This window comes from Triplophysa rosa, linkage group LG13 (genome assembly GCF_024868665.1).
Source record: "Triplophysa rosa linkage group LG13, Trosa_1v2, whole genome shotgun sequence".
NCBI lineage: Eukaryota > Metazoa > Chordata > Actinopteri > Cypriniformes > Nemacheilidae > Triplophysa > Triplophysa rosa.
Window position 1 is genome coordinate 12,947,219 of NC_079902.1, and position 19,431 is coordinate 12,966,649.

At 38.9% G+C, this 19,431-nt stretch overlaps 1 protein-coding gene across 2 annotated transcripts; it reads right to left on the reverse strand.

The window, feature by feature from the left end:
* Positions 1 to 416: 416 nt before the first annotated feature.
* ocrl (OCRL inositol polyphosphate-5-phosphatase) lies at positions 417 to 19,372 on the reverse strand. Of its 2 annotated transcripts, XM_057349399.1 has the most exons (24): positions 18,832 to 19,372; positions 18,137 to 18,216; positions 14,627 to 14,718; positions 13,375 to 13,413; positions 12,880 to 12,993; positions 12,049 to 12,192; positions 11,701 to 11,932; positions 11,455 to 11,613; positions 11,269 to 11,370; positions 10,992 to 11,106; positions 10,722 to 10,838; positions 10,357 to 10,538; positions 9,713 to 9,824; positions 8,964 to 9,073; positions 8,180 to 8,315; positions 7,988 to 8,098; positions 7,244 to 7,409; positions 6,922 to 7,157; positions 6,064 to 6,087; positions 4,434 to 4,550; positions 4,260 to 4,344; positions 3,742 to 3,869; positions 2,625 to 2,736; positions 417 to 2,544 (listed from the first exon to the last, which is right to left on the reverse strand). In XM_057349399.1, exons 1-24 carry the CDS (start codon positions 18,874 to 18,876, stop codon positions 2,420 to 2,422), a joined length of 2,883 nt encoding a protein of 960 aa, XP_057205382.1. In that variant the 5' UTR covers positions 18,877 to 19,372; the 3' UTR covers positions 417 to 2,419. The 2 variants fall into 2 exon arrangements, with proteins under 2 accessions (XP_057205382.1, XP_057205383.1); XM_057349400.1 differs by lacking the exon at positions 6,064 to 6,087.
* Positions 19,373 to 19,431: the final 59 nt, after the last annotated feature.

Sequence of the window (19,431 nt, forward strand, 5' to 3'; positions counted from 1 at the left end):
GTGATCACATGTGAAATGTCGTTGGAACGTTGTCCTTTGAATCCCATGTTAAAACTCATGTGATCACATGCCAAGCAAATATCACCACGTTTCACTTATCGGCACATGAATTTTTCTATTTCCATTTACGTGGGACTCACACACTTTTCACATCATCATGCGTTTTCGCACACGTGAAATTCATGTTGTCCATCACACATGATCATACAAGTGTGAATTTCATGTTTTTTTTCCAAGGATGGGACCATTTTGGTTCTCGTATATTAATTAAACATACATAAATTATTGACTGATGCAATAATTGTGCAAACAGTGTGTGCATGGTGATAGCCATTTGAAGTTGAACTTACCATAAATAAACAATAGTAATTGCAATAGCAGACAATACTAATACATAACTGAGGATATCCCAATAACACGGTCATAATATCTTTATTCCATTGAATAAATTAAAAGTCCCCATCCCCCACGAATAAAACATATGTACAAGTACCCAGCTGCAAAGTACCAGAAACGTTAAGACTGTATATTACAAAAATCAAATGGATAGAAAGACAGCACAGAACAATAAACAGGCAGGGTGGTGATCACGGCACACCACAAAATTGTGCAAGAATAATGGCCATCTGAGATTCTGCTCCTACAGTCTCCTACAACGAGGTTTATTTCTTTCAGAAACGTCATCTACTGGCAATGAAAGCGGAGTGACTGAATAAAACAGCCCAGCTCAGGAATTTAATGATGGTCATTTCCATAGCAGATATAAAAAGGCAGGGGCTTTAAAACATGGCAGATGATGTGAGAAGATTTAAGATTACATAGATCTGGTCCAAGAAAGCACATGACGGGGAGCATCAGCAGTGGGCATCGCGCCACAGCCATGACAGCTCACAGAACATCGCAACTTATGAGCATTGAAGAAAACTAGGACACAAAGTCAGACAGAACATTTGCTGACGCTTCTTTTCCATCTCTTTCTCTCATAGTGCTCAAGAGTGCAGCAAAAACACTTCCTGTGGGATTTGGAGAAAATATTGCTGGAGCAAGCACAAGTCACACGCATTATGCTGTGCGCTCCGTGGTTTTCATTCCAATAATATTTTAGCCGTAGGGTGATGATAAATATGTGTAACAGAAAAATGAGACTTCCTATTCGTACTGCAGAAGAAAACCACACTGGCTGTGCAATGCGGAGCCTCTCCATGTTAATTTTTTTTACGATTACTCCCAATGTGTACGATTATTCAACATACATAAGCACATACTGATGTCACTACACCAAATGCATGTCAATGTAATACGGCACACCACCAACAAAGACTGTAAACAGACACACAAAACTGTCCCAGTATGAGTTAAGAGTCAGGATGACAATGTACACTTAAATAGAAAACACGATTACATCTTCATTACAAAACAAGACAGAACAATAAATCACTCATTGAGCACATAAGTTAAAATGTTAACGTCGGGACTAAGAGCAGATCTCAAAGGAATAAAAGGATCCTTTTCAGTGCAGATGAAGTAGTTCAGATTTAGATGTCATTATAGCGGCCTAAAAAGGAGCTAGGAGGAAAACCTAAAAACCATCATTATGTAACTTGTATTTTTCTGAAGGGGACAACCGAATGCACAATGCTAATGTATATAAGACTGGAAAACATATAAATAACAACATGTGCACATCACAACTGACAAGAGTCGGCTGATTCATCATGATTCAAATACATCAGTGAGTCAAGATCCCAGAGAAGCTGCTGTCCCGGACTTCTTCGCTGTGCTGAAAGGTAGTCGATTGTCAAACTCTAATCATTCTAACAGCTCTAATATTTCTAATACCCATATAGGGACAGAAAGGAGAAAGCGCAGACAGATATGTGGACTAAAGCAAAGACGCTCCAAACCTGAAGGGAGTCTTTAACCTGCCAGCAGCAGTCCATGGAGTTTCCTTACCATGGCTTTCCTTTAGTGTAATATGTTGGTCTTTGAGTGTCCGTGGGTCTATATATACACTTATTTCAGTCAAATAAGAGGAGATATATTGGATTTGGCATAACAGCACTCTACTCCAGTGGTCACAGAGAGACAAGGAAGGGTCACAAATGCTAGAGTCAAAACGTTGAGGTTTCTCGGGGATCTAAATGTGCGTATTAATACTTCCACAGCCACAACGGAGATAAGTTGACACCAATCTATTTTTCTATTTTAAAGAACAGAAATAAACCTAACCGATAGGCAGTGTTTGTGAAAAACTACTGAAGATACCAGGTTCCAATGCTGTCAAACTCCCAACGACAGTAGTGCATGGGTGGTCCAAATATCTCCAGACCAGCCAAACACACCTCAGCCGTCCACCCGAAGACCTCTGATTCACTCCATGACCCCTTAACCTCTGTCCCCTTTTGTGCAATCAGCTCACTCATTCTTCATCACCACCCATCAGAAACCCCAGAATGAAGTCGCTGGATTTTTGTCGATCACTTGTTGTCTGTTTGCCGGCAAGATTGGGAGGCGGCCGAATGAGGAGGCTTGCAAAGAGAGTAGCTACGAAAAGATACAAAAAAGATGAATTAGATACTTTAGAGATGGTTTTGAACATCGCCAGTAGTGAGACTCAGACTTACCTAGCAGGTTGGCGTTCAGGTTGTTGTCGATAGAGTGTTTGAGTAATTCCCTCAAGAAGGCCAGCAGGTAACGGAAAACATTGCGATGGGCCCGTGGGAGCTGAGATATTAACTGTTGTTCAGAGGAAAACAAACATTTAAAAGAATAAGATAGTGTCAGGACCACAATCTGAGAGAGGTTATTACATTTGATGATTTTTAATTGTTGACAGAGAAAAGCAAAGCCTTAAAGGTGCAATCGACTTTTGCATTGTGTACTCATACACGTATGAGTGTAACGAAATATGAAATGATAAAAATAAAGGGTGTGGCTTGTTTTTCCACTGCAAATAGATTGGATATAGAAAAAAGGCATTTTAAGGGGTCATATGATAGGGCTAAAACGAATATTTTCATTTGTTTGAGATGTAATGCAATGTGTATGCACGATTTAAGGTTCCGTGCATGTTTGTATCTCCTCTTTGCCCCACCTCTCTGAAACGCGTGGATTTTTGCAAAGCTCATCGCTCTGAAAAGCGAGGTGTGCTATGATTGGCCAGTTAACCAGTGCGTAGTGATTGGTCGAATACTGCAAGCGTGTGACGGAAATGTGACGCCTCTTACCATATTTGGAACATAAGGTTCCCAAGCAAATGTACTGACAGGTACGCCCACCTTACTAGCGTATATATTTGGGCGGTCTTAGTCAACTCATACCATGAACTGACGTAGATTTGTGGGGGTGTGGTTACACGAGGTGTTTTAGATAGAATGCATCTTTTGTTCCGACACTTGAATTTTTGCAATTTTACGTGTCTAATACATGCATGGGCAACTTATAACACACCAAAGACACAGAAAAACACGTATTCGCGCCATATGACCCCTTTAACATCAAATTCTATGACCACCGATAGCATATAATTGATTCATTTTTGTTTTTGTATATTTTTCTTAAATATATGCATGTGTGTATGTGTTTATAAATACAAAATTAATATGAACAATACACAGACATGTATTATGTAAACACAAATTTTTATTTTGGATGCGATTCATCGCGATTAATCATTGAACAGCCCTCTATCAAATCTATACATTCATGACATTGCCAGTGCAGTAAGAGCTGTGTGTGTACCTGTTTGCAAAGTCGGCTGTCGTGAGAGCAGTCGAGACATCGCTGGTAGAGCTCATAACAAAGGACAGGTTCAGGCAGAGCTTCCAAGAAGATCAACAGAGCTTCAGCAACTGAGTGATTACAGCCAGCTAACAAGCCGTCAAGGAGAACCATAGTGACAAGCAGGAATGTACATTTGAGCGACCCGAAGAAAAAGTATGTCGGTAAGGAACAGAGGGAAAAAGAAAGTGTCTTTAATGATGTCTCCAGCACCATTACAGTAAGACAGAGAAACATTCTCAGTCTGTCAAGGGTTTTAGAGCACAGGAATGAATTGTGTGGGAGCCAGTCCAGCCAGTAAGAGTTTTTAAATGGAAGCACTTAGTCACATTCACTGAACTGACAGACATTAGCATATCTATGAGAGGCTTGTCCATATCACACGGTAAAAGGGCACTCAAAATTCCACTGGTTGGGAAAATCTCATACTGGTTCGATATATAAACATATTTACATGTTTTATTTGTGGGAAAGGATACGGATGGAGTCAGGAATGCTCGTATCCAGGCAGTCAATAATACTTTGTAGCTCATCTTGAAGGCCTGGGGTTTGGAAGAGGTCCTCCTGCATAAAACACAAAAAAAGGGTAATTATGATTTATGTTAGTTTAGGATTTAATAATGGTGCTTTCATGCGTTGATGTACAGTTTTACCTGCTGACAGGCCTTAGTGTAGAGATGATTGACAAGCAACCAGATCTCTTTGGGAATCTTCAGAGGTTTGTCCTCTGTTCCAGTATTGTCCAACAAGAAATTCATCCTGGATTTTTCCTGAGAAATTGAGAACGTATATAAACATATTAGTTTAGAGAGTGCATCACATACAACTAACTGATTTCCAACATTTTAGAAAAGGGCTGCCAATAATATTCCCAAGGGTGCGTGTCTCTTTCGTTCTCATACACACCCACAGACACTAGTTCACCAGTTATGACTATTCAATCATTTTCTCATCCTCATGCCATCTTAGATGTGCATGACTTTCTTCACACCAATGAATGAATGTATCTTTTATGAGAGCCAACACGGCGAATCTCCAAAAAGCATCAATCCCTAAAAAAGCTCAAAATAATAATCAGTCTCTCTCACAAAAATGTAGTTTCGCTTCAGAAGACATTTATTAACCTCAATTGGATTACTTTAATGATGGATGGATGTGATTTTTGCCATGTTAAGATAACATGACAGCATTTTTATATAGTATTTGTGTGTATTTAAATGAAGGAACAAACTCATATACAGCCGTGGATAAAATTAAGAGACCATTCCAAATTTTCATTTAATCAGCATTTCTAGACGTATTGTGCCCATGTCAGTCCAGTGTCTGTTGAACGTAAACAAAATCAAACCTCATGAGTGACAAAGTCATCCAACAGCAATTTTAAAGATTGACAGCATGACAAGACACATGACGAGGTTATCAAACAAAAATAATTTTCCAACTTTTCCTAAAGACATGTACAAATATTACTGTTGTCTTGCTAAAAGTGAATATGAACTTGATTTCTTTGCAGTATTTGAGGTCTGAAAAATACAGAGCATTTTTTCTGTTATTTTGACCTGTTTCTCCAGTTTTCACTTTCTGCAAATAAATGCAAATAAAAATATTTTTATTTTGAAATTTGGGAGAAATATGGTTAGTAGTTCACATAATTAAACAAAAATGATCACTTTATCTAAATACAAATGGTAAGTTTTTAAATCATAAAAACTGAATTTGAAATGGTCTCCTATTTTTTTCTGCGGCTGTGTATTACAGAAGGCATGAGGATGAGAAGAATGTTCTTGTTTGGGTAACTATTGCTAAGGGAAGAGCGAGAGCCCCTAAACCTCGCCACAACAAAGGGGACTCATGCAGTTAGCAGACATGCAACTCAATTTTCAACTTTGCTCAATTTGCTGATTTGCAGTGGTGTTCAACCAGAAAAACTCTGATAAATTCATGACTGCAAAGGGGGGTTTATCATGCTGTTAGCTGCTTCTTCTGTAATAATCTAATATCACAGGCTGGTTAACAGTGACCAAGGCAGGGAAAAGAGGGGCGGTATTCGAGCTGCAAGATTCAAGCCTCAGTGACTTTCATTAGCCTAACCCGGCCGAGTGACTGAGCAGTGTGGCAAGCCGACACACACATGACGCTGAGACATCACATTCTGAATGATGCAGAGCATAAGCATGGAGGCACTGGGACACACGTTAAAACAGAACACATCACCGTCACTCACACGTGTAGGCCCAAATATGCACCTGTCTAATGTTTTTAGTGGACGAAGATGGACTTTACCTTTTCCATGCTGCTATCCTCTCCCTGAGAACCATGCAGCACCAGAGTAATTGTTTGGAAAGACCGAACAGAAAAGTGGAAAGGAGATGAAACAATAGAGATATTGCATAATCTGTGAGAAGACAGTGTCAGTTTTGCATAATCACAGATAAGCAGCTTCCAGCTACAAACAGTGATGATTGGAATTGCAAAGCAATAGAAACAGAGTACAGATCCTCTAAATAAAAACGAATCATATTAGGGAATAACAGTGCAATAGAAAGACTAATGTTTGAGAATATGATGAAGAAGAGTGGACAACACGGACTGCCTGGTTCGCATGATGACTAACTGCTACTAAACAAGCCATATTCCATTAGGACAGCCATTGAGATATTCATACTTGACTTCCTCATCTCTTAAAGGAGCAGCCTCAAAATACAAACATGCCAAACTAGAAAGTCTTTTCTTAATGGGCTAGTTCACCCAAAAATAAAAATTCAGTCATCGTTTACTCATTTTCATGTCATTCAAACCCAAAAGAAAATATTTTAAGAAATGTCTCTGTGGTTTTGTGTCCACGCAATGGAAGTCAATGAGGGCCAATGTTGTTTGGTTACCAACATTCTTCAAAATAATTTCATTTTTGTGTGCACTATTCATTTAACTAAAATGAATGTCAATGAGACATCATTTCATTAACCGTGCTAAAGTCAACCTTCACCTGGATTTTATACAGTTTTATTTATTGCCTAGATAAAAACAATTTGACAAACAGGCCGGGGGTGAACATGATGAGCAATGCACTGTAAACATGAGCACAACCGCATATTCCTTTGTGTTAATAGTCTGTGTAACTAAATGCAGCCTGGGCCTCACCAGATCGATGAGTTTGGTGACGGGGATCTCGCGAATGGGTTTCTTCATGCGGCACAGAGTCTCCAGAGATGTTCCGAAGCAACTGGCCAGATAGTTTCCAGAGACAGTGATGAAGTAGTCCTTCCCCCGGTCCAGGTGAAGCACAAGGATGTCCTCGATTTTATCCTCGCCAGAGTTTAGCAGAGTCACAGAGTCTTTACTGACATACACTTCAAAGAAAATCTCCATTGACTCATCTGCAAGAAACATCAATGTGCAGAAAGTGGATATGAATCACGATAAAAAAATATATGTACAGGGGTGAAAGACAAGAGATACTCACTAGGGTCTAGTACCCCCTCGCAGGGTTCAGCACGCAGCCAGGGCTTACAGTACTGAGAGTCATTGAGTTTGGGAATGAAAGCGAATGTGCATGGGACCTGCCCGTCATTAGTGATGAGGAAACTCTGACGCTGTAGCTGCCGGAATTTTACGTTCTCAAACGTGAACTATGGGTGGAAAAAACAGGACAAATGTGAAGTTAAAAACACCCAAACACATGTCAAAAGAGTACAAATGCAGTGTTTCAAAGTAAAGCTGTTTGACTTGTTTTTAACTGCACATTTATTTATATTAAGTCAGTCTCAAAGCAATAACAGCACATGTGATCCGACTAAAGCCGCGGGCACACTTGACTTTTCGCTCCATTGACTTCCATTCATACGCATGCGACAGACCGGAAACGCAAGCCCGTCCGAAGATATTTCGCTGCGTAGCAAAGTTCAAGCTTGGTGAACTCTGACCTGCGAATTTGCATCACGTGAGTGCATGAGACCAATAGAAGATCAAAACATCCCAGCGTGACCTCTTGGTACAGAAACGTAAAAGATGGAGGAATCGCTCCCGCCCATTTTTGCAGCACTGTCCGAACGAATTTCGCATACTCCAAGTCTAATCTGACCGCGGCATAACAGTCTGGAGAAGTGCTATAATCAAAAAACACCATCTATCCTCACAAAGAATGAAAGCAGGCCAGCGGATCGATACAGAGCGAGTTTGTCTGCTCTGTTTGGCTGTCATTACTCACCTCACGATGGGACAGGGACAGAGACGGCAAGAAGTCATTTTCCAACCTGTCCATGTCACGCACAATTTCTTCAAATACCTTCTTGTAGCGCTGTTCGTTCACCATCTTCACCTGAAGACACAGAGATGTAAACAATCAATGTGATCCTCCCAGACGTCTTTACAGGAGCTCGACTGAGGAAGTGAACCTCACCCCGATGCTGAAGAGAGAGCTGACAGGTTTGTGGTCACTGGTCTTCAGCTCCATATGACTACGGTAGTGAAGCTGTTTGATGTTACCCCCCCTCCACAGAATACGGTCACACCATGCAGGGACTCGACACTTTCCACTGTGACCACACAACAAAGTAGAAAACACTTTGCCATATCCATCTAATTTATTTATGTTTAGGTAGGCATTTTTTTTTATCCAAAACAACATACAGCATTCAAGTTATGCATACATACTTAACAATGTTCAACATATTTCAATAGTATTCAACAGTACAATATTTAAGCTATTTTATGAGTATGTACATTTCCATGAGAATCAAACCCATGACATTGGCCAGTTGCGATTCAAATAATATGTCATTTAAAGAAACAGTTCACCCTAAAATGAAAATAAAAACTGTTAAAATGTCTTTCTTCTGCGGAACACAAAGGTAGATATTTTTAAGAATGTTAGCAATTTTCAGTTCTGGGACATCATTAACTACCATAGTAGAACATTTTAAATGGTAGTAAAGGGGGCGTCAGAACTGTTTGCTTTCCTAAATTCTTCAAAGAACAAAAAACTGAATGATGTCCCACAACTGAAAATTGACGGTCTTCCAAATATCTCTCTTTGTGTTCAACAGAACAAAGACATTTATACAGGTTTGGAACAACTTGAGGGTGACAGAATTTTCATTTTGGGGTTAACGGTCCCATTAATATTAGGAATCTCTTCTGGCAGGTGATAAACACAGGCTATATGAAGTAATTCTGATCTTTACCTTGAGTCCCATCGATCTGATTTAGCATCATATTTGTAAGTTGGGGTGAAATTAATCTCCCCTTCAATGAAATCAGTGAAAGCACGTTTAGTCTTTCTCTGGATGTTTAGCTGAGAAAGCAAAACAGAAAATGCTGTGATGTGCACTTTCAGAGCAAACAGGGAAGTCTACATTTGGCTATCAACTACTGTCACATCACAACAATTAAAAAAGCAACAAAAACCACAAAAGTTTGGCCTAAAAATTCCTTTAAAATTATTTTTTATTCTAAAATGTATTCTAAAGAGTGTAGGTAAAAAGATTAAATAACATTTTTAAAGAATGAATTAAAGGTTTAAAGTTTTGCTCTAATGACAGCATGTGCTTGACCCAGCATGAACTCTACAAGTTGCAAAACCTGATGACATCACGGTCTGAGAATGTTTAAAAGTGCTTCTTTTTGGAAGTTGCAACTTACATTGCATTCAAGGTATTATGAGCAATAGAGCTACATGATCAACAGAAGTTTCATACAAAAACGGGCAATAACAATTTAAAAATGATCAAATTAATCTTTTCTTTGTTAAATCTTAAATAATCCTTGTAAATGTTTCAATTCATATTAAGCTTAAATTTAAGAATATAATGTAACATAGTTTCATACTTTCCCAACCCTGCATTTTGAACTCTCACGGTTCTTACCCATCAGTCTAGTGTATTTTACCTAATTAAATGTCTGATAATGAAGATGGGTTGTCCCCAGGCCTTACCTGATCATACTCCTGAAGCCTCCGTAGCTCATTATCTGCAATAAGCCTTTTCACCTCCCCGGCATCAGGCAAACATAGCCTGTAGTTGAGATCTCCAAGCCAAATCACCACACTTAAAGTAAAAAAAAGATAAGCGTAAAACAACTTGAATATAGATTCAATATTAGGGAAAGTCCACCCAAAAATGAAAATTCTGTCATGAATTACTCAACCTAAAATTGTTCTTTGTTTGGCTAAACAAGAAGAAAGATATTTGGAAGAATGTTAGCAACTGAGATTTCCGTTTGACTATTGACTACCATAGTAGTATAAAATGGTAAAAATTTAAATGGTAGTCAAGGGTGCCCCAGAATTGTTTGTTTCCCTAAATTCTACAAAATATCTAATTTTGTGATCAACAGAATAAAAAAAATAAAAAAAAATTCTACTATGGTATTCAATGGTGCCTCAGAAATCTCAGTTGCTAACATTCTTCCAAATATCTTTCCTCGTGTTCAACCAAACAAAGAAATGTACAGAGGTTTGAAGGCGAGTAAATGATGACAGCATTTTCATTTTTGGGTGAACTGTCCCTTTAAAATGAGTAACATAAGTTACTGTGTTACTAAGCTGCACTTGGTGACTCATCTGTCTCTGACACTCACTCATGCTTGACTATACTGAGAGGAGGGTAATCCAGCAGGTGGAAGCTCATGCGGGCACATATGTCTTTGTAGTCCTGGTTCCGACGCTCAAAGTCTTCCACGTGTGCCGCCAGGTGAGAGTTTACAAAGCAGAAGCTTGTATTGTGAAACACAAACCGTACGGCCACTCCTCCTTTATTCCCCTATAAGGTAATGGAGTAAATATCATTAATCTCATATTATCAGTCAACACATACAGTGATCAACTGAACTTCTGTGATTAATATCTCTCTAATCATATCTAAAACAAATATACCAAGAGATATGCAGAATGGCCAGCACTTCCTGATTTGACACCACTTCCTGTTGTGTAAATTCAAATTTACCATTTTATTCATAAGGCCAGTTCCCACTGATTCTGCAGCCACCTCTCTTATGTGATTCTTGTGCTGTTTGTTGACATACACCACCAGCATCATTCCCACCAGACGAATAATACGCATCTGCGGATGGAACACAGAGCAAAATCACCACCTCATACTTTGGGAGGTTTAAAAATATAAAGGAATTACTAGACTTTCCATTGCGTCTAGCAAATCAATATGATTTAAAATGCAATAGTATGATTAGACTCACCAAGTTGAGATGTTACTCACCTGAATGTATTTGGCTTTAGGGTGGAGGTTTCTCTCTATTGCGTCAACCCACAACTGTTCTTTGGATGAGTCCATATACAAAAAAGCCTCTGTGCTCAGGTCCAACTCCTGAAATCTGTCAAATAACAGAAGTTGAACAAGCCATGATCAAACGATCTATGGATGCACACTGACAGTGAATGTATAAAAATGTACATAAAAAAATGTAACATTTTAATAAAAATACAGTATACAAATGATACTATGTAAATGCAATGTCTCATGTTTTGCCACTCACCCCAGTGCATAAACATCTGGAGGGTCTTGGACACAACACAGCCAGGGCTCAAGACTGCTATCAGGGGGCTGACCATTCACATTCCACGTGCCCATGAAGAGCCTGTAAAAGAATGAATCAGCTAAATAATTAAATTAATTCTAATGAAAATCATTCATTTGTAGGTTTCTGGCATGTGACACTCACTTGAAGTTCTGAATGTCCACATATTCCTTTTCCTTCTTGTTGAGGCGATACTTGAGCAGACCTTCCCTCGAGCTTGCCTGACTGCTCATCATGGCTTGTCTCATTGTGTGGTTGGATGGGCTGTCGGTCCAAGAAACAGGACGATCTACAGAGTGATACCTGCGATGCAACACACACAGTATACAACACTGAAAATCCACTGGGTTGTGCCCCGAGACACTGTGCTTTAAGACGTGTAACACTCACTCGTGTCTGACAGGTGTGGTGTTCTGTGTGGGCGGTGGCCTGTCTTTGGCGGCTGGAGCTGCTGTGAGGTTTGTCGACGGTGTGTATGGACTTTTGCGAGGGGGAAGAGGGGGCACTGGTGGAGGAGGTGGCTCTCGTTGTGCAACTATACGGTTTTGGTGGTTCTTCTTTTCTTCCACTTTCAAACAATGGTTAAAATTTTCCTCCAACACGAAGTCTGAGAGGGCGGAGTCTATAAACAAAACAGAGCAGCAGAATTGTAAGTAGTATCTTTGATAGATCTAGATATGTTGCCAAAATCAGAAATCATAAAGATCCTGCAATGTGTGTGATGTTTTTATTCTGTACCTGTATTTAAGGGTTTCGCTACATTGCTGTTGCTGAGGTTGTTTGAGGTGGATTTGGAGGTTCCTCTTTGCGGTGGGATTGGAACACAGCCTTTGACTGGAACAGGTACAACAGGCACGATCTTTCTGGGCTGTGGACTCTCAGCTGTGGAGCATTCAACAGTGATGTTTTACACATTTATGAATTCATGGCATATACAATTATAATTAAATGGTCAAAATGACCAAATCAAAAAAATGAATAATGGACTTATGAATAGAACAAATATTATCCCACAGTAGTGGGTGGATATATTGCAAAAGTGTTTCTTTTACAAAACAAATAGGCATCTTATATACATCTTTAAATTATTTTAAGCATTCTTTTATTTAAGATTCCTGATAAGTATTCAGACACATTTTATAGACATTCTATAATAATTAATATTAAAATAAAGTAATACAGTAATTTACACCTGTAACTTGTTATTGGACTTTCATTAATTATACACTGGCCAACTACAATACCAAGAACAAATCCTGTTTCTCTCTTAGCACAGAGCTTAAAAACAAACATACTCTGACCTGAATGAAAACAGTGTGTAAATAGAAATCGCGAAGCAGGTTCTTTGATTTCTGACCTAGAGTGAAAACAGGGCGAACTAAAGTGTACAAGATTTCAACTCAAAATACGTGCTTGACATATTAGATCAAATTCATCCAGGAAACATTCATTACAAACCTACAAATCCAGGTGTTAGTTACACTGGAAAGTAAAAGACTGGAGTAATTAATAAATAAATAAGCCTCAATGTTTATGGCTGTGTTGTATGGGGAAAATGAGGCGCATCACCTTGCTGTTTGGCCTTCATGGCATGCTGAAGGAAGGATTGAGTGTGAACGTCATCCTGCAGCTCCAGCAGAAGCTCTGGAGTTTGCTCACCTCGCAGACGGATTCGAACTGTTGCTGTTGAGAAACAGGGTCACATTCTCACATCCATTTTATTATTTTAAGAACACCACTTTGCCTAAATAGACCACTATAGTTAATTACGGAAGGTTATGAAACGCACAGGACAAAACATCACGCATATAAGCTGCTTAGGTTGTATGCCACTGCAATGAGCCACTTCTGGACAGATCCAGTAGATGTGACTAAACTAAAACATGATGTTATAATTAATATACATTGACTTTTATATACCGCACGCACAGGATCATATGCGACCTGCTGATGTAATCAACATAACAGAATTGAAATAAGATGGAAACACAGCTATCAAGAAACAAATATAAAAACAACTGAATTTAAACTGGTGAACACTACCAACATAAAAAGACAACTTACTGTTATTTGAGATGTCAATGAGAAGTGCTTCTTCAGCCTCTAAAATGACATTTTAAAACAAGAAATAAGAGAGTTACATCCTACTGTGCCTGGTTTTTAAGACGACAGTACCAGGTTATAGAAAACACAGCCTGCTGTTTCTTAGCGACAAACGTTTTCAAATATTTGATCAGGCGAACGGTTTACACACATTTACACACAGCACTGATCATTCTGGTGACAAGAGATCAAACATGAGATTGTATGGGCAAAAAAAAACACCTGTATTCATAAAAGAACACCTGTATTCACATGGTCAAATGTGACCCTGGAAGACAAAACCAGTCTTAAGGGTCAAATTTTCGAAATTGAGATTTTACATCATCTGAAAGCTGAAGAAATAAGCTTTCTATTGATATATGGTTTGTTAGGATAGGACACTATCTGGCGGAACAACAACTATTAACAAAGCTGGAATCTGAGGGTGCAAAAAAATAAAAATATTGAGAAAATCGCCTTTGAAGTTGTTAATCTGAGGCACTGTAGCAGGCCATCCACTCACAAAAATAAAGTTTTTATACATATACAGTAGGAAATTTATAAAATATCTTCATGGAACATGATCTTTACTTAATATCCTAATGATTTTTGGCAAAAAGAAAAATCGTTAATTTTTACCCATACCATGTATTTTTGCCGATTACTAAAAATGTTCCTGTGCTACTTAAGACTGGTTTTGTTGTCCAGGGTCACAAATGTTCTTTAGATAAAACCAGGGTGCACCAAAATGACCATACATGGCAGAAACTGAAACTGCTGAACACATTGGGGCAAAAATGTGTTAGCTTACTGTACTCATATTTAGGCTTTAACAGCTTTAAAAATCCATGCATAAAACAAGTATGCACGCATTATAAAATGCAATATCTATATAACTAATAGTCATTTTTGATTTTCACATACACACGCACTATTAGAATAGAATAGAATAGAATGAGCTTTATTGGCCAAGTATGTTTCCACATACGAGGAATTTGTTATAGTGACAGAAGCTCCACAGTGCAACAGAAAGACAGCAACAGGACAGAACACAGATGATAAAAAAAAATAATAATAATATACAATAATATTGTGTAGAAACCAGAAAACTAACAATGACGTTAATAAATCTGTTGTACATTGTTGTGCATAAGAAAACTACACTAAAGGCTTGCCTTTTAAGCCAAAAATTTCAATGCTACTATAAATACAGAACAGTCGATGATGAGCTTACCTCGAACAAGGTGAAAATGGTTATTGATGGGGATTGACAGCTGGGGCACTGGATTTAATACAATCGCTTCAGGGTTTGCCAGAATATTTAACCTAACAACAAGAGAACCATTCATAAAATATCACACTAAAGCATACAACAACATTATTGCAACTTAATCACGTTGTTTAAGAATGTTTTACAAATAGCGCTTGACCGTTGTTCTTTTTTTAAATGATATTTACTACAGTATGGGTGTCCTGCAATGTCCAGACGTCTCTTTACTGTAATTCTAAGAAAAAAACACCCCGATAACAAACCACATTTCATGGGTTTAGCACATCCAAAATAAGTATATTTTTCCACCATAATATTGTATCATAAAAGGTAGTGATGCACGATATTGGATTTTTGCCGATATCCGATATGCCGATAATTTCCACCTCAATTAAGCCGATAGCCGATGCCGATACCGATATATGCCGTCTATCCACCGGGCGTTTTTACACACCTAAAAGCTGCGTGTCCGCTTTGGCCGCCTGAATTTGGTTATAGGCCTACTCTCCGTGACTGCTATAAAACAAAGGCAAGCAGTAATTATTATTAATGTTAAGGCTGTAGGTTAACTTTTTTGCACATAGCACTGGTGCTAGAAAGGTTTAAAGTTTGGTAGCACAGGCCAAACTGTAGGAGTATAAATCGTCTGTTGTCATCATTAAAAAATAAAAAATGCAAGTGCAGTTCATCATGAATAGACATGTAACTGACAAAAGACATTAATGTTACATACAGATGAATAAATTAGGGCCGTATCATTTTTAGATTACCTAAATTTGTTTGAATATTTCTCAGTTGTGTATTTTTCCTTTACCTATACAATAGTGGTATATTTGTCCACATAAATTACTGTAGTATACTATAGTAAACTGCAGTAAAATTCTTAGATACTTTTTAGAACTTTACTATAGTATACAGTGTTTATCAATTCACTACAAGGGCACTACAATTTTCAAAAGCAAATACTATAGTACACCACAGTATTTTTTGTCTGAGTGTTCAATTTAACGGGACTTTTATTTTGACGGGTCTTTGGGAAGACGCTTGTTTGCAGATAGCCTCACTCAAACAGTAAAACGCTCGTAAAATAAACTCTCAGAGCAACTCTGACTGGAGATGAAGTTCATGTGTTCACATCCTCATACAGTGCAGCCGCAGACAAATACTCGACCATCACTCGTGTTGTGTGTTAAACTGTGCACGTAATTCACTCAGACACGCAGAACAGCCAGATGACATTTAAATAACAGGATTCCGCATGTAGTTACATGGACTCAGTGCGATGCGCCATTGATTATTGTCACACACAACAAGCACCACCACGACAAACACACGGCTCTGTCTAATGCACATATTCTTATTATTCTACATATATGTCGCACTGGTGTTATTTTTTCAAGTTACTTGTCCAGTCGGGCAAGTAAAGTTATCGCTCACTTGCCCATACAAAACATTCACTTGTCCCGGACAAGCTTTAATGTCGAGCCCTGCTTTTCACATTTTAAAATTATGTTAAACTAAATAATGTTAAAACATTTGGAAAATGAATTTGGTGAATATTAATTAAAGAAGCAACAAGAGCATAGGTGTCTTAGAAATGGAGACTACAAAACGGCAGTGTGCAGAGACGAACATCACAGGGCGGCGCGTTGCATATTCTGCACGCTTGAGCTCAAGTTCAAAGTCTACTCCCGATGGACGATGGGCAGGATTCAACTTTATTTTTACTCTGTGTTTTAGTTAAAAACATTAATCAATAAATAGGCAGTGCGCGGCTGACGGGCGCAGAGATGGATTTCTTTGCGCACTCAGTTAATGTAAGAATGTGCTGCTTTTACAAGCATGACTTAATTACAGCTTCCTATCGGCGTTATTTTCTTTATCGGGCCGATGCTGATAATTAATTTATAAGCCATTATCTGCCGATAATATCGTGCATCCCTAATAAAAGGTAGTTTTCGGACTTCAATGAGGAGAGGAAGTAGTCTACGGAAACGCAGCAGGCTAAACGCATATTGAAGGGCTAATTGCAGACAATAACAGTGCCAACTCAAGGGCATCATGTTCCTCTCAACATGGTCCTACCTCCATTTCACTCAAGGGGAAAATTCGATTATGGTGGATTATTGCAAAAACCTTTATAGTGTCCTGCCTGAGTGTGCTGTTCCAAACATATGAAGGCAAGACTAGAACCCCTCTGTGCTGCCAGTGAGCCCTATTTCTTCCTCAAAAGACTGTAATTGCAGTAATAGATGCTGTTGCCAGGAAACGCAGCACTCTTGAACAAGAGATATTTAGCCTAGACTTAGAAATCTTAAATTCAATCGAGTCAAATAACAGCCCATTGTAGTGAGGAGGGTTACAATCTTCTCGTTCCAAAAATATCTTTCTGAGGTGCATTCTTTGCTGCATTAGAGTTTCATAACATGTTAACCCTGCTGGTTAAAACCATTATCTCGCGCAACTCAAGCACTCCACATTTGCCCCAAATATACATTCGACTTAATGTACTATTATACATGTTTGTTGGCTTCCTATAGCTTTAGTCATTCATTAACTAATGAAGAAAAACTTTTTAGTACTTGCCAAGCCAACAAACCCTTCCTCACGCAAAATATCAGCGGTTTACTTTGTGCTTACTCTTAAGAGACCCTTTTCATCACATACTATAAGGATTCAACAAATAACGTTTGTGATCTTTTTTTAAGTTTCTGAGCTAGGCTGACACGCTGTGTGCATGTTACATGCAGCTTGTCTGCTCATGTGAGGCTTATTACGCTCTAGGACACTGAGGAGGAATGCAGGATAATGGGCAGCACACTAGCATCCACCACAACTGCTCTAACACACACAGACCATCCACATATAAAAGCACACAGAGAATAAGTCACACTGAATGCATGACTGCCTAAACCTTATCTGATTACACAATCTTTCACAGAGCCTTCTCACATCTATAGCAACCAGAGGCCAATTTATGACTTTGAAAAACCCAGAGTGGTGCTGCGCTTCGGGGCAGAAGAGAAAATCGGATCAACATACATCAGACTGTAAGGCAAAAGTGACGTCTGCATTGAAGCGTAATATCAGATGTAGAAAAATAGCAGTCGGTTAAGATAGCAATGCAAGTTAGAGAACTAATAAATATGTGTTTTATGGGTTTGGTTGCCGATCACGTTTCCTGACATACGTCCTGATGCCTGGGAATGTAAAACTGGTTTGCTTTGCATCTAATGATGTTTCACATATGATTTTCAGGATAGTTTAGTATGACTTGAACGTGACACACAATTCCAGTAAATTAAATGTCATGTTTAAAAAACAAAAACTTAGCTTTGTATACTGTGGTAGGCTATATGAGACCAGTTCCAATTGCTACCATTGTTTACCTCATTTTTAAGTCGCTTTGGATAAAAGCGTCTGCTAAATGACTTAATGTAAATGTCTAAGATCAGAGAAACAAAGTGTACTTACTTGAACTGTCCCGGACACTCTAACAGGGATAGGAGTCTTGGTTCTTTCTGTCCACCTCTAAGCTCATGTCCTCTAACAGTCTGAATAAAGCACTGTCAAGGATGCAAATTACTATCTAGAGTCAGAAAAAAGGGACTAGGGTCGGAGATAACTTTACCTAGAGTAACGCCTTATGGCTCCCCCGCTCTTTCTCACACGTAATAAAATAAATGCTAAGAGAAAACAGGAAATAGTGATGATTCTGCAAGATACCACTGCAATGTGGTTGGGTATACAGATCGTACCCATTATTTGACAGCTTTATAATATCTTTATAGCATCTATAATGACATACATGGTAGTTTGCGTTTCAGCAAATATCATATTAAATGCCATCAATACGTCACTCAATAACACGCATGAGCTCATCCATAAGAAATGCCAGAGCATACACATACCCTGTAGTCTATTTAAAAAACGACATACATATTTACATACTAAAATCTAGCTTTATTTGGCAGCAGAGGAAAACGCCGACACGAACAAAAAAGGTTGCATTCTGTTCAGCCTCGTTAAAACACTGACATGCCAAAAATACACATTTACCACTTCTCTACAGCTAACGTTACGCTAACAAGACATTGCTAAATGACAACTTCTGATACGACGCCCTTCCTACCATAAAATGAACGACGAAGCTCACAAAAGAAGGATACAGCCAAACATTTCTCCTCAGATATCCCGAGTGAAGACTCCATCATAAATGTTGTTACGAGTGTTGAATGAAAGCCGTCAGGCGGCTAGCTAAAAGGCTAAACTCAGCCGGAGTGTTTTCGCATGATAGACTCCGCCCCTTCTGTGCTGTTGGCCTTACGGGAAGGTCGTGAGACTGTCCTTCAGGTTAAATGACCGGGGGATGCTTGCGCTTTACAAGATGGAATTGCGACAAAGGTCTACAGATTCAATCAAATGCTCACTCCTTTAAGTCACCCAAGTGACGGAGAAGATAATTTAGACAGTGCGGCTGTATGGGGTTCAGTTTGCGAGCCAGTGCGGAGTCGTTTAACTGTAGAATGAGGTCGCGGGTCCGTGGGAAATGACACCTATCGAGTGTGTGTTGAATTTGTGGTTAAGCTGCGATAGCAGTTGATGGTCGCTATATTTTGTTCGCCGTGTCATGAAATCGATTATTATCTAAAACCGTGTCCCGGTATGTTGCATAACAACACCGGGCATGTATGAGTTTCGAGGTCATCATCGGAGCGCTTTTCTGTACACAGCAAAAGCAGCAATGTGTGTCTTGCGCTGTTCATGAA